Source organism: Pleurodeles waltl, chromosome 6, assembly GCF_031143425.1.
Source record: "Pleurodeles waltl isolate 20211129_DDA chromosome 6, aPleWal1.hap1.20221129, whole genome shotgun sequence".
NCBI classification, from domain to species: domain Eukaryota; kingdom Metazoa; phylum Chordata; class Amphibia; order Caudata; family Salamandridae; genus Pleurodeles; species Pleurodeles waltl.
Window position 1 is genome coordinate 645529835 of NC_090445.1, and position 16222 is coordinate 645546056.

At 44.6% G+C, this 16222-nt stretch overlaps 1 protein-coding gene across 2 annotated transcripts in view; it reads right to left on the bottom strand.

Moving 5' to 3' along the window:
- The window catches only part of DENND2D (DENN domain containing 2D), a 528923-nt gene that overhangs the window by 115689 nt on the left and 397012 nt on the right, over window positions 1–16222 (bottom strand). For both annotated transcript variants that reach the window (XM_069238997.1, XM_069238996.1), the window contains one exon: window positions 15103–15144. In XM_069238997.1, coding sequence (XP_069095098.1) covers window positions 15103–15144 — 42 coding nt within the window. The remainder of the gene's footprint in view (window positions 1–15102; window positions 15145–16222) is intronic.

Here is a 16222-nt window from a genome sequence, read left to right on the forward strand (position 1 = left end):
AATGAAAACAAAGGGCCAAAACGGTCGTTTCTGCTGCATTGCGCCAAACAGGCAAAAAACTTGCTCACTTGAAACCTGTGAGTAAAAGAGCATGCAACAAATGGAAATTATGTATTCCTAAAAAATGTTTGAAAAGGAAATAAATAAAACGCTAGGAAGAAATGAGATATAAAATACTCCAATCATACAGCATTAGCAACGTGACTTTTGCATGCCTGCACATACCTGATAGCTACTGGTGAAAGAAATTGGCAAAGGATGGTGGGAAACATATATACTGGTCAGCAGTGCTTAAAGTGTAATAGAATGAGTGCCAGTCCCCAAGGCACTGCACGGAAACCTGTGCCCGGTGTTTTAAACGTTGGCGCACCAAGTACCAAGCTGGGTAGTATTAAATCTACCTCATGGCTCTTCCATTAACTTTCAGACATCCCTTGTCTTTTTTTTATCTCACTCGTGAATTAGGTTCCTGCTGTTTCCCATTGAGACGTTTTATCTGGCTTTCTCTTCTATTTCTGTCTCCTTTGTGTGGCTTTTTGTGCACATTGTCTATGTCTGATGAGCAAAAATGAGTGCCAGTGGACCTCACCGGCAACCATAAACTCAGATTAAGCACTGATTTCAGCGCTCTCATAAGATTCCACAAAGACGGGGCTGAAAAAGGCTGCCATTTCATTTCACTTTTTTTGTTAGTGCGGAGAAAGGAGTACATAGTTGGTGTACTGGTGCAAGAGAAAAGAAGCAGTGCTGCAGTAAGTTATGATGATATACCCATTCACAAAAGTAGCGAGGAAGCCGCAATGCTATTACAATTGTAGTCTACCACACAAGATCAGAGGGAGGATGGAGCTAAGATCAGAGGGAGGATGGAGCTATTAGTACAAACGTAAGTGACTTGTGGCAGCACATTGGCATGACACTTTTCTCCTGCCTTGTTTATTTAAGAAGACATATTGGAATACGACGGAATAATTACACGACTGCTTCTTTGTTTATGCTCAAATAGAACATCTTCATAGAAGAAGGTTAAATAGAACATCTTCATAGAAGAAATGGCAATGTTGAATCATGCTCAGCGTCATGAAGAGCTCGCTGCGCAGACACATTACCCCATAGTGTATTTTGTTTAAAAGCATGATAAAAGTGCAAACCCTAGCCAGGTGTGATTATTTTGCAATATGAAAACGTGCCTGGCCTTGCTGGTACCAACAACACTGCTTTTATTGTCTTTCAGTGGCTCTTCGGTGGCTCAGCCAATCCATCAGGAGAAAAACTTAGCAACGTCTTTAAGCTAGTAAGTAACAGATCAAGGGCACAATACCACGTTTTTTTATTTATCTTGCAGTAAGTGCTCTTGGTAGAGCTAAGATTACTAGTTAAGAAGTGTCTGTGCACTTTCTCTGGGGATGAGCTGAAAATGTTTTTCTCCCAAGGTGCCTGCAAATTCAGAAAGCCCCATAGGTGTAGGCTCCTAGTATTCAACTTGGGACCATCTGATGGATTCATGCTAACCACATGAAGCAACCCCTGTGTGACCTTCTTGCATGAGGCCCAATACAGGATTAAGCACAGTGGATTTTGTGATCAGAGTTACTGGTTGAGAGGTACCCACTGTGTTTAGACCAAAGTCTTTAAATGGATCCACTGCCAAACCTACTGTTTTAGAATACAAAACACGTTTCATATGCTGGGCCAGTGAGGAATGCCTCTTCCTGGAAGGGTGGGATGCCAAAGTAAAGATTTTGCTCTTGTTTATAAAGTAAACGACCAAAGTCCAGTCAGTTCCCTTCTTTTGTTGCTCTGTGCGGTCACCTACCCTGGGTGTGGGGCTCCACTCTTAAGCCCTACTTTCCTTGTGCTGAATACCACCACTGATCAGACGTTCGCCATGGGAACCTTTTTCTTTCCCAGTGGATTATCCAACCAACTTAAAATGAACCTAACACCTGTGGCAACTGCTCAAAGGCATTTGTGTAACTCATATGACTAACAACACGTTATGTTACATCTACAGTATGGTTGCTACTCTCATACAGGGGCGACTCCTGTAGGGGCATAGCGGAGGGGTGGGGGCACAACACCATAAAGATATAATAATAAAAGAAACTTACGTCTGCTGCTGCTGCTGCCTTGCCGCTCTTCTGGCTCCCGCTCTGCTCGCTACAGGCACAGGCTCCCAACCTGCCCTGAGCCAATCCTAACATTGCATGAGAGCAGCGTTAGGATTGGCTGGAGCGTCCTAGCTTGGCACTCAGAGGCAGAATGGGAGCCTCTGCCTGCTCTCTCCAACCTGGCAACAGAGTGCCAGATTGGTCAGAGCCCAGTGTGCATGTGTGTTTGGCCGGCCCGAGACGGTCATTGCCAGTGGCCCCTCCCCTCTGAAAAATAAAAACGAAAATAAACACTGTTTATAATCAATTTTATTTTTCATTTTGCAGCTCCTGCTGCTGGTGGGTGGGCAATGGTCCTCCGCCATAGCAGAGGAGCCACACCTGCTTATATAGACATAAGGTAAAATACAAGGATCTTTCCTGCCTCCTAAGTCCATAGCCATTGGCCACTGGCAGTGAACAATTTCCTTCCTGATCAGTTTTTAATTGTGTTCTCATGGTGTGCCTTCAATTTCTTTCACCCCTAAGGTGATACGTTGGTTTTTCTTTTTTGCCTCAGTGGTTTAAATAATAACAGACTATTTAGCCAAATAAAAAATCATTGGCTTTTCAGAAAGAGGCAAAGGGCTGTCAGATGTATCTCCAGTGGGTATAAATCAATGCCTGTTTTTGGTGAAATGTTTAGAAATACATATATATATATATATATATATATATATATATATATATATATATAAATAAATAGCTCAAAACAGTAAAACCAAAAAGACTGCACTCAGATTTTTCATATTTATTTGCTTTTCTAATATCGAAGAATGTATTTAGAAACTATCCAAGTTAGAAACTACGAAATTAACATATATGGAATGAATGGATTGAAATACATCAGTAATATAGGGTGTTTAAGCAAAATTGCCATTGAGCTTTAATGTTAGACTTGCACACTTTCTTGGAGCAGAATATTATCCAGCGCGGCAAGTCTCAATGCTTTAGCTGTAGGGGTCCACGAGGCCTATCCTTTGGAAGCAACATTCCTGTGAATCTTTGGTTGTCACAACAAAACGTCTTTAGGGGAACACATCGGAAAATCTTGCCCAGCAAGGTTCCTTCTTTTCAAGTAGCACTGGAATTTTATCCAACCATCCAAAGGTCTTACTTTTCTTACATTTTTTCAACCTGCTGGGTAACTTTGTTCTGGTCACTACTAGGGCCTCTAAACAGCTTACCCTTCCCATTTTTGTTTCCTTTGCTACAGGATTTGGTCTGTGTTGAGTTGTAGCATAAACATTTTGGTAATTTAAATGAATTACTACTCACAAGTTAGACTTTTAAACTAAAGTGAAAACTAGTACTAAGTACAAACAGAAATGCTAATAAATTTTGTTCAATTCCGATTTCTCTTCATATTGATTGTTTTAAAAATGTTTCAATAAAACTAATTTTAAGAAAATAATGTTTTAAATACTAAGTATCAGTTTTCCACCAGCCATTTTATTCCCCCTCCATGACCCACACCTCTGAGGATAGGGCTCTATCCAGAAACGTTTTTCTTGTTCCAATGCTGCAGTACCTAGCTATGGGAAACAAAGTGTTATTCATGGGTGATACACAGGGTTCAATTACTCCTTGGTACTCTAGTTATGAGAGAATTTCCCTCACTGGAGCTTTAGGATCATGTTATATTGAGTACTGAGTTTGTACTTGTGGGCTGGACTGTATAGGCATAATGTGATAAGGAGATTCCCTATCCCAACCCACATGGCTGCGGTGCAGTAGTGAAGCCTGTGCCAGAGCTCAAAAAGATGGCATAATGACATACTCCTCTTGTGGGATCGTTCTGACAAACTCTTGTTGCCAATTTTTTTTCTGCCAGAAGAATGTTGTCCCCCTCAGTTTGAATTTGTAATTTATAGACCCTATCGGGTGGGGCAATGTGCCTATCTGGGGTTTCAACTTCAAGATAGTCGTTAGTTGCTGTTGCATCGAGAAACTTTTGAAGATTCTGACAAACTACTGTCACTTTTGCCGCACTGTCTAGCAGAGTCACTGCCCATGTCCTGTTCTTCAGTAATTTTCTCAATATGTGTGGAATACTTAGCTGAAATCCCTGTAACCTTCTTTTTTTTAAATTGACTTTTTTTTTTTTTTTTGCATTTATAAAGAGCGACTTTTCACCCAGGTGATCTCAAGGTGCTAGCTGGGGGATGCAGGTCAATCGAAGAGCCAGGTCTTGAGGCCCTTCCTGAACTGAGCCAGTGAGGGAGACTGCCTGAGGTGGAGCAGCATTGTGTTCCAGGTTTTTGTTGTGGAAGTTTCTCTTCCTTTTTTATTGTGACATCAGATAAGCATTGTATGTCCTTTTTTGGTTTCACAGACTTATTTCTACGTTCTGACCACCCACCTCTCTTGATCCGTTTGTCAGATGAGTACTGAAAGGTTTGTGAAGGGTGTGTATCAGTGTACAGGTACCTGTCAGGGGGGTTTATATTATCACAATTTCTTAGGTTATAATGTTTCCCCCAGGTCTCCGACTGCAGAATTTTCCTCGTTGTTTTATTTTATCTTTATCAGACTTTTGTTTGTCCCAGTGTTTTTTAGAACCCTCCTGCACTTGCATGGTATTATCCTTCTCGGAATTACCCTTCAGCTATGGCTTATTTGGTCTGGCTGCCAAACTATCCTGACCTATACTAGTATACGTTTTGGAGATACACTCTGGTAGCCCATACTCCTGATCTATTTGTGAAACTTCTTTGAGCTACTGGCAACCTGCCAACGCTCAAATCAAATCAGTGTCAAACTACTCACCAGTATGGGTCTCAAGGTGCTAAGGGGTTGTCCTCTGAGCTTCAGTTGAAGAGCCAGGTTTTAAAGTCCTTCCTGAATTGGGATAACAATTGTGACTGTCTGAGGTGCAGGGCAGGGTGTTCCAGCTCTTTGCCGTAAGGTAGGCGAAGTATCTCTCACCAGCCAAGGTTTTCTGTATGTGGGGCACGGTGGCTAGTGCTTCTTGAGGGGAGCGGTGATGTCTGGTGAGGGAGTAGAAGGTGATGCAGTGGTTGAGGTAGGTGGGTCCTAGGTCACGGAGGGCCATTTAAATGCTGTGGCTTCCCCTTTAATATTTCCTAAAATAACTAAGGAGACTGTGGCAAATTTTCCCATTTATTTCATCCCCAAATCCAGGATGGGGCAGCCCAGTGTTCATTTTGTATTTGTTTTAGCACCTCTGGGAGGCTTAAGAGTGTTGGTGTACCATACGTTGTAGTATAAATTGCAGCAAATACTGTGCCCCAAGTTGCACAGTCACCTATGGAGGGAACCATCCCAAATGGTAGGCATTTTGTTTTGTATTTCTTTATTGGCATTTTAGTCTATAAACATACACAGAGGCGTAGTGGAAAGGCCATGATACATAGGCAGCATAATAAATCAAGTGACAATGAGTACAGCTGACGTCGCAGCAAATGCTCAAGAAGAGTCCAGAGTCAATAAGGTGTGGTAGAAATAGGTGTACCTGTAAAAAGAAAGGTCTCAAAACAGCAAGATAATCACAGGATAAGCCAATGCAATAAAACACATTACATAAATAGTACTACCAAGCAACAATATAACATTCTTGTAACGATCAGCTGTCTGGAGGAATCAGCAAGGAAAATGCGTCTAATTTTTGCAGAAGTCTGGAGAGAGGGTGGGGGGGGGAGAGTGAGGATATGTATATTAACAAAATCCTAGTAAAAGATATGGCCTGTAGGGCATGGGAGGTACGTGCATTAGGGACAAAATAGCATCTTCTAGCCAGCACTTGAAGCAGTGACTCAGGCATACACTTGACATTAACTGGGTACAAATGGTACGTTCCACTACATATTATCAGTCGTCCGCAGGTGTATACATTTTCTTAGACAAATTTAGAATGTACCTGTCCCAGGTCGTGACAGGGGCAGCATCCCCTTGCAATTTGCGACCTCGAATCAAGGCCTCAGTTTCAACCACTGCCCATTTGTGGATCACCCAAAGCCAGCTGTTTATTAGAGAGGGGTCTGGGGCCTTCCACTGCATAGCGATTAGGCGTTTGTATAATACAGTCACCCAATCTAAGAATTTCAGGTAATGTTTATTCTGTTTTGTGCTTGGCATGATACCCAGTAGACAACCCAGGACCTCTATAAAAGCCGAGATCAATTCCATTACCTGTACCCAGGCATGTTGAAGTGGAGGACAGTCCCAAACCATGTGAATAAAGTGTGTGCAGTTCGGATTGCATCTGGGTTGTGTCTCAGGAAACATCTTGCTGAGGCGATATGGTGTGAGATAGGTCTGGTGTACATAATTAAATTGTGTGTATTTCAGGTGTGCATTTCGGAAGATTCGTTGTAGTTGCACAAGGGCCATGGTCCATTGTTTGGGACTGACCATCATGGACAGAGTGTCTTCCCAGTGTGCCTTACTTCGAGGAGGAGGGCCCCCATTACTATTATGTGGTGCTGTATAGAGGGTCGAAATTTACCCTGCGGCTCATGCCATGTGTCAGTATACATTAAAGTCCCTGGTGTATTGGGGTTTAGTCAGTCCCTGGGGCCAGATACTTGTGATCCCCACCCTTAATGCCGAATAACAGAGAAAGTGGCCCGCTCCTATACCACATTGATCACTTATTTAGAGGAAAGAAAGCAGGACATCCTCTTGATGCAATGCGCCTAGTTGGGACAGTTCTGCATCCCACCATGGCATTGGGTCATATGTATCTAGGAGCTTATGTACAGTTGGTAGACTCTTTAGGGGTATCTGAGTTGCATATAGGTGCGAAGCACGCTTGACGCGTATGTACTGATTCCATGTTTGTTTGGCCACACATAGGAGCATACTCCTGGTTTGTCCTGGGAGAAAATCCATCCTAAAAGGTCTGTATTACCTAGGAGCAGCCTTATCATATGGCCCTCCTCTGATTAAGTACCTGTTAACCACCTCATTGGCCATTGGAGTTGTGCCACAACAAAGTACAGTTCTAAGTCAGGAACCTCTAGTCCGCCCTCTAAACCAGGGAGCTAGAGGGTCGACAGAGACGCCGTTTTTCGTGCCTGACCCCAAATCAGGGTTGACATTAAACCATGGAGGGAGGCGAAGAAGGATGTGGGTGAGAGCACTGGCAGGACTATACAATAACTTTGGAAGAACCAACATTTTAGCAATCAATGCTTTCCCCATAGGTGACAGTGGTAGACGCATCTAAAACTGCATGGATTGAATGTATAGATGTCAATGCTTTCTCATGATTGCCATCTAGATGATCCTTGGCTGTATGATACACATTCACCCCAAGATATCAGAAAGTATCAAAGGCCCAGGATAGACTGCTTCCCGTCAACAAGTGGCATTGAGCTTGCTCAACTCTTCGGAAAAATGCAGTACTTGCCCCAAATAATCTTAAAGCCTGTTAAATCCCCAGACCGTGCAAGAAGATCGTATAAGTGTAATAAAGTTGAAATATGGTCCTGTATGAAAACAAGGACATCGTCGGTATATAAAGAGATAATATGCCAAACAGACCCGACCTGAACACCCTAGTATGGTCCCTTCATATGTAATATGGAGGACAGAGGCTCCATGGCCAAGGAAAGCAGCACTGGTGATCAAGAACAACCCTGACGAGTGCCCCGTTCTATATTTAAGGAGTGTGAGATACACTGGCCTATGCGGACCCGGGGCTCTGGGGTGGTATACAAAAGCTTAATCCATCTCAGGAAGTTGGGGCCCATGCCAAAAACTTGTAAAACCTGAAGTAGATAACTCCAACTAAGTGTGTCGAACGCCTTTTTGAAATCTAAGGAAACCACCACTAGGGGGCCAGGCAACGCAACTGAGGCGTCAACGACTTGACAAAGGTGTGTGATACTGAAATGTGTGGCCCTACCCGGCACAAAGCCGCTTTGATCCAAATGTGTCAGGGCTCCCAACAGTAGAAGTAGCCTATTAGTGAGGACCTTGCTTAAGATCCTATAATCTATGTTGAGCATGGAGAGCAGCCTGTAAGAACCCACCTCCATGGGATCTCTACCTGCCTTTGGTAGCACAATAATTAGGGCTTCTCTGAGGAAAGAAGGAAGAATGCCACGCTCATGTGCTTCTCTATAAACTTCAAGAAGGCGAAAGGGAAAGGCTTCATAAAACTCGACGGGGAATCTATTAGTACCTGGAGTCTTACCACACGCCATCTTTTGACTAGCTAATACAATTTCATCCAACTTGAGGGGTTGCTCTAGTTCCTGTCACTGTAGCGAAGTCAAAGTGGGAAGCAATCCCTCCCAAAGGTAGTCCAGCATGTGCTGTAAAGGTGAGTCCCCAGGAGAGGAGTATAGCTGTTCATAGTAACTAGTAAACACTTCATTAATATCTGTCTGAGTATTTTTAACATCCCTATTAGGGTCCCGGATGGCTCCTATCAGCGTTTTAGGAACCTCTATCCGTAATAACCACGCCAATACCCTGCCAGGGTTGTCGCCCTCAACATGCTGGCAGGCCTCTGAGGTTTTATAGTCCAAAACACTCAACCTCTGATGCTCTTCCCAGTATCTGCAACGCATTTCTGCTAATCTCGTTTGAGACAGGGGAGACGTGATCGCCACCAACTCCGTAGAGCAAAGAAGTGTGTCTAACTCCAGCACACTGCGTGTTAAGGTGCTGCAGGTGCCCCATAATGTTGAAATACACACTCCTTCCACAACAACTGTCATAGCTTCCCATTCTACCCCTCTGGTGATTTCAGTTCCCACATTCTCAGCAAAATAAGTAGACATCTGTGTGGCTAACATAGTGCGATAGACTGTATCATGCAAATTCTCAGTGCGCAGGCACCAGGAAGGGATAACTGGTCATGGCCTCCCCTATTGGAAGGTGATTTTGAGTGAGTAATGGCCTAAAGAGTTCTGCACAGATATTCAGAGGTGCGTATAAATGGCCAGCAGTCAGAATTGCAAAAGAGATCATTTAGGTGCGTGTGGTCCTGGTGTCCTGGTGCATAATAAGCGTTTTCTTGCTCCGCGGATAACCCATTAGCCAAATACCATTGAGATCCATGGACTTGGACCAATGTTCAAAGTGTTTTATGGCTTGTATACCAGCTGTTCCTGGCAGGGGGTAGCAACCAGTCCCAGTCTGTATCCTGTATATATTTAAAGTCACCTCCCCACATCCCAGGAGCTTGTGGTGTTAATAGTATGGTAGCCTGAGCAGTGTTAGGAGCAAAGATAGATATTAAATAAATGGGGCATCCATCCAGGGTGCCCTCCACCACTACAGGGAAATTTTGCAGTTGCTGGAAGGAGCCAGAGAAGCAATTTTGCAGAGCAGAGTCATTGATGTAGTTACAGATTGTCGGTTCCTGGAGGGTTTAGTTGCAATTCCAGTGGCCGGAAGGTGAAGGCAACAATGCAGAGGAGTCCTGCTGGAATCTTGCATGTCAAATCTGAGGACCCACCCAAGAGGGAGACCCTAAATAGCCCAGGAAGGGTGATTGGTCACCTAGCAGGTTAACCATCTATCAGGAGGGGGCTGTGACGTCACCTGGCTGACCTGGTCACTCAGATGCTCTCAGATGCTCCCAGGGGCCTCTGCCCATCTTGGATTCAAGATGGCAGAATCAATTGGCCACCTTGGAGGAGCTCTGGGCACCACCCCTTGAGTGTGTTGAGGCTGTGGCCTACAGGGACACAGGTGCCAGTGTCACTATAGTGAGCCAAAAACTGGTGTCTCCTGAACAGCACCTACTTGGTCACACGTACCAAGTGACGGATGCTCACAGTAACACTTTGTGCCACCCCATGGCAGTTATTGATTTTAGCTTTGGGGGGTTACTGGCCCTAAAAAGGTTATAGTATCCTCTGATCTACCTATAGAATGTCTGCTTGGTAATGACTTGGAAACATCAGCTTGGGCTGAAGTAAAATTGGAGGCCCATGAAGCAATGCTGGGCATTCCTGGGCATATATTTGCCGTTAGTAGAGCACAGGCCAAAAAGCAAAAGGAACAGGGAACCCTGGAGCCTGGAACAATGGCCCAGGAGTGCTCTAAACCCAAAAGCAGGAAGGGTAAAAAGGTAACCCTGAACCAGCCTCCAGTGAGGAAACCACTCCTGAGGGAGAGGAATCCACTCCCTGGGTAGAACATACACCTGAACTCCAAGCTGACACAGCTGAGCTCTTGGGTGCAGGGGGGCACCAAGGAAGAGCTCAGTAGGGAACAGCAAACCTGTCCCACACTGGAGGACTTAAGGCAGCAAGCAGCAACAAAAGAGGCTGGGGATGTCAGTGGCACCCATAATGTGTACTGGTATAACAGCCTTCTCTACTCAGAAGCAAGGGACCCCAAACCTGGTGGCACCAGGAGATTGTAATCCATCTGAGGTTTAGGGGGTTTCTGTTGACCTTAGCAAATGACATCCCCCTTGCAGGCCTCTTGAGGCAAAGCAAGACTTGGAACAAGTTTGTCCCTCCCTTTCACTGGCCCTATATGTCATAAGACACAAATTAGTTTTGTCACTCCTGTTTAACCTGTCAAGTCAGTGGCAAGAGAGTAGCACACCAAAGACCCCTCTGATCCCACTACCAGTGATTCGGGTGCCCTTTGAGAGGGTTGGGGTGGCTATTGTTGGCCCCCTGGACTCTCCAGGCTATACCTCCTAGGACCACTACAGCTCCTGCAGTGGCCAAAGCCCTCCTGGGAATTTTCTCAAGGGCGGGTTTTCCTAAAGAGGTAGTATCAAACAGCGGTGCAAACTTCATATCTGCTTACCTAAAAGCCACGTGGAAAGAATGTGGTGTTACTTACAAGTTCAGCACTCCTTACCACCCCAAACAAATGGCTTAGTGGAGAGATTTAAGAAAACTCTCAAGGGTATAATAATGGGACTCTCAGAGAAACTCAAAAGGAGAAGGGATGTCCTGTTACGGTGCCTCCTCTTCGCCTATGGGGAGGTCCCTCAGAAGGGTGTGGGCTACAGCCCATTTGAACTTCTGTTTTAGCACCCTGTTACAGGTCCCCTTGCTCTTGTGAAAGAAGGCTGTGAACAACCTCTCAAGTCTCCTAAACAAGACATTGTGAATTCTATGCTTGGCCTCAGATCAAGGATGGATGAGTACATGAAGAGGGCCACAAAAAAACCTTCAGGCCAGCCAAGAGTTGCAGAAACTATGGCATGACCAGAAGGCTGTACTTACTGTCTACCAGCCAGGACAGAAAGTGTGCGTCCTAGAGCCTGTGGCTCCCAGAGCACTCCAAGGTAAGTGGAGTGGTCCCCACACCATTGTGGAGAAAAAGGGTGAGGTTACCTACTTGATAGATCTTGGCATTCCCGGAAGCCCCCACATGATGCTTCATGTGAATCGCCTTAAACCCTACCATGACAGATCTGATCTGACTCTGCTCATGGCAACTGATGAGGGACAGGAAAAAGAGAGTGACCCTCTCCCTGGCCTCTTCTCCCACTGTGCAGTTGATGGGGTAGAGCTTGCTGACTGCCTCTCTGATTCCCAAAAAGATGACTGCAGGAACCTCCTGGAGACATTCTCTGAACTATTCTCCCTTATTCCAGGTCAAATGTCATGGTGTGAACACACAATTGACACAGGTGACAGCCTGCCTGTCAAAAGTCACATTTACAGGCAGCCTAATCTTGTCAGGGAGTGCATTGGGTCTGAAGTGCAGAAGATGCTAGATCTAGGAGTAATTGAGCCATCTGACAGCCTCAGGGCTAGTCCTGTTGTCCTTGTCCCAAAACCCCACTCCCAAAATGGTAAAAAGGAAATGAGGTTTTGTGTAGACTACAGGGGTCGCAACACAGAAACTAGGACAGATGCTCATCCTATCCCTAGGGCAGATGAGCTCATAGATACACTGGCCTCTACCAATTATCTGATCACTTTTGATCTGACCTCTGGCTACTGGCAGATCAAATTATCAGAAGATGCTAAGCCTAAAACTACAATCTCCACTCCTAGCGGGCACTATCACTTCGCAGTAATGCCCTTTGGATTGAAGAAAGCACTTGCCACATTCCAGAGGTTGGTGAATAAAGTCCTCCAAGAGCTGGAAAGCTTCAGTGCAGCTTATCTAGACGATATAGCTGTCCTTATCGCCACTTTGACCAACCACTCTGTCCACCTGGGTTATGTATTGGAGGCCCTGCAAAAAGCCCAGGCCTCAAAGTGCCAGATAGGGCAGGGAAAAGTGGTTAATCTGGATCACCTAGTAGGTGAAAGCCAGATTCAACCACTGCAGGGCAAGATCCAAATCATTTTGGATTGGACTTCCCCTACCACTCAAACCCTAGTCAGAGCCTTCCTAGGCCTGACAGGGTATTACAGGAGGTTCGGTAAGAACTGTGGCTCTAGTGTAGCCCCTCTTAATGACCTCACCTCTAAAAAGATGCCCAAGAACGTTTTGTGGACAGCTAGCTACCAAAAAGATTTTGATGACTTTAAACAGACCATGTGCTCAGCTCCTATTTTAAGAAGACCTGACTACTCCAAGCAATTTATTGTGCAGACAGATGCTTCTGAGGTGGGGATAAGGGCAGTACTATCTCAGCTGAATTAAATGGGCCAGGATCAACCTGTAGCTTTCATTAGCAGAAGGTTGACCCCCAAGGAAAAGCGTTGGTCAGCCATAGAGAGAATGGCCTTTGCTGTGGTCTGGGCTTTGAAGAAGTTGAGGCCATACTTGTTTGGCACTCACTTCCTTGACCAGACAGACCACAAGCGCCTCCTATGGTTAAAACAGATGAAGGGAGAAAATCCCAAACTTTTGAGGTGGTCCATATCCCTACAGGGAATGGACTATACAGTGGAACATATCCCTGGGAGTAACCACTCAAATGCAGATGGACTCTTTAGATATTTCCACTTAGACAATAAAAACTCAACTGGACAAGGTTAGCCTTATTGTCCCTCGTTTGGGGGAGGGGAGTTATGTAGGAAAGTACCCTCTTTCTGGCACGGTTACCCCCACTTTTTGCCTGATGTTAGTATGTTTTGACTGTGTTCACTGGGATCCTGCTAACCAGGACCCCAATGACTGTGCTCTCTCCCTCTAAATTTGGTTGCTTGGGACTTCACACACCCCACATTTGGCATACGGATACCCTTATATAAGTCCCTAGTATACGGTACGTAGGTACCCAGGGCATTGAGGCACCAGGGGTTCCCCATGGGCTGCAGCATGTATTGCGCCACCCATACATGCATACTGATAGTCGTTCTGGGCAGGGAGAGGGAGAGGTAGCCCACACTTACAACTGAAAAGATTGTGTCCTGCTCTCACACAAAGGGCTGATTACCACTGACTGGAAGTTTGGGGCCAGGCAGGGCTGGGTTGAAAGTGACACTTTTGCACTTCAGAGAATTATTTTGAAGTTACTCCTACAACAAAGGACTTTTGGGGTATAAGTACTTTATTCAGAACAATTCTGGACTAAGGGCATTCTACCAGGAAGAAGGACTGCTGTGCTGTCAAGCGGGACTACCACTTTGCAGTTTGTTTTGCTGTGTTTGCCTGCTGATTCTTGGCTGGGAGTGAGAGGACTGGATCTAACTCTACATCCTGCAATCTAAAGTTTTTCCAAGGGCCTGAATGAGCTTGTTTCCTGTTTCTGAAGTCTAAGGGATATCAAAGACTTTACCTGCATCTTCCTACCAGCACCTGGACTCCTCTGCTGGGAGTCCTGCTCTGCCAAGTGGTGTCAAATCCAGTCCTGGGCCCTCAGAGGTTGAGTGTTGCGCTGCGTTGCAAGAACTGACGCATCAACACCGGCACATCACTTGGAACCGACGCATCCTGCTGCAGAAACAAAGCTTCGCCGCTGCCTGCACCAAAGCACTGCTCACTGACTGTGTGACGCAATGACCCTGACTTTCGATGCAGCCCCAATGCATCAGAACTGGCATTCATCGCTTCTAGACATTGACACATCAACGACATTGCCTGATCAGGAAACTACGCATTGCCTGCAAATGCGACATATTCCTTCCTTTAGAATAACGTAACGTCACAGAACATCGACACAAAAAAGGTACTGTCAGTGGGTCTCCGTGACTCCTGTCCCGGGCCCGTGCCCCATCGCAGCCAGACTGAACTTTTGGATTTATCCCGGTCCATTGCGACCAGAGAGCCCTGGTTGAAGCTACTGTCTTCTATGCACTGCATTTTTATTTAGTTTTGAAACTTCATAACTTGACTTGTGTATGTTGGATTTTTGTCAGTTAGGTTTTGTTTGACCTAGGTAAATATTGGCTATTTTTCTAAACTGGTGTGGAGTCATTTTGGGGTGTTTTCCCTGTCTTACTGTGTGTGTGCATAAATACTTTACACATTACTTCTTTAGTTTAGCCTGACTGTTCTGGGCCAAGCTACCAGAGGGTAAGCACAGATAAAATTCTAGTTTGTATCTTACTTGCCCTGACTAGGATTGTGGTCACTACTTGTACAGAGTACACACCTCTGCCAAAAAGAGACCCAATTTCTAACTGCCCTGATGTAACTGGATGTACTAAGATGAAACTTTTTGAATTTTGAAGCAACTTCTTCATATTTTTGCACTTTTACTGCAAGATGCCTTTGAAGATTAAAGTGTTCCTAAAGTTAAGCGGTAGAGGTATCCTAGTTACTTCCTTTCTTTAACTTCAATTGACCTTTAAATAAACACTTGCCTGCTTATTTAACATCTTTTTGATGTTAGTGCTGAGTCCAATAAACAGCAGCCCAGTGCTGCTGTTGAGGCGGGAGCAACAGGTAAATGCCAGGGGGGCTGTATGCACCCAGGGACGTGCTTTTTCGTTTCACTGTATTAGATGACTGTTCATTATTCTGTACAATCTGACAATGTGATTCAACACACCAGTAGAATATACACTGCAAAACATTTCTCTTAGTGCGTCACTAGCGTGGCTCCTCAATCACAAAACATACCATTATATTTTTATACAAATAGAAAAACACTTACTTTCTTTAACAGCTTTCCTTCATACAAGTCTACCAGAAGAACCTAAATAAGAAGTACAACATCAAATCAGTTAGTATAATATTTGTCAATAACGTCCATAAGACATATTTTTTGTAAAAGTTGAATGAAACGTTACCGGCGAACCACCATGCTTATGCATTAAAAACAAATCAAACGCGTAGAAAAAGGGGTAGCCAACAATATACTATGTTGACACTGTAAATGCAATACAATTGATAGTATAACTGTAAACAACCCACACTACTTTGCAAAATAACCACTCATTAAATCCACTTTCAAAACACTTTGAGACTCATTTTATGTTTTGCAGGATCCAATTGGTAAATTGCCTCGAAAATCTGATACTGCACCAATACTGTCTGGTATGTTGCACCGTTTAAGATAGATACTTTTCCATTCCATTCAGAACTTGGTGGTCTGAATCACTCTCAACCATCCCACGTCCTGCTCACATCACACCACACCTGAAGGAGTTCCCCATTCACAGACTAGCACAATTCCAGCTCCTCATCCATACTTACAAGGCATTACATACCACGGGCTGAGCATACTACAAGAACTACATCTGTTTTCGGAAACCTTCTATAGTCTCTGCTAATCTGGATTCCTACTTGCACAAATCCCATGCATATGGAAAACTAAATCAGGAGGTTGAGCCTTATCCTACATCACTTCTACAGTTTGGGACAACCTGATGCTATACATAAAAGCCTCCTCCTCATTTCTTGAATTCCTCAAGAAGCTGATGACCTGGCTGTTCAAGTAATCCTACTAGGCTGTAGGTGTGCACACATGCTTGGTGCAAGGATATCCTACTGGGTCATAGTACGCTACATAAACCTGCATAATATAGCACACTTAGAAATGGGGACGTACTGTGAATACAGCAAATTTAATCACTGGGCAAAAGCCTAGACCACCTGGCCACCCAGTCCAGAGCCTCGCTTGGTCATCTTTATTGGGCAGTAGGGACTATGGTGGATTGATAACACGTTTCCCAAGATTTCACTGGATATATTTCAACGGGTTACCACAACCAGGCAATTGTGTTTAACCCCGCCTAATTGAAATGACATGATTTCCATAATATATGTTATTA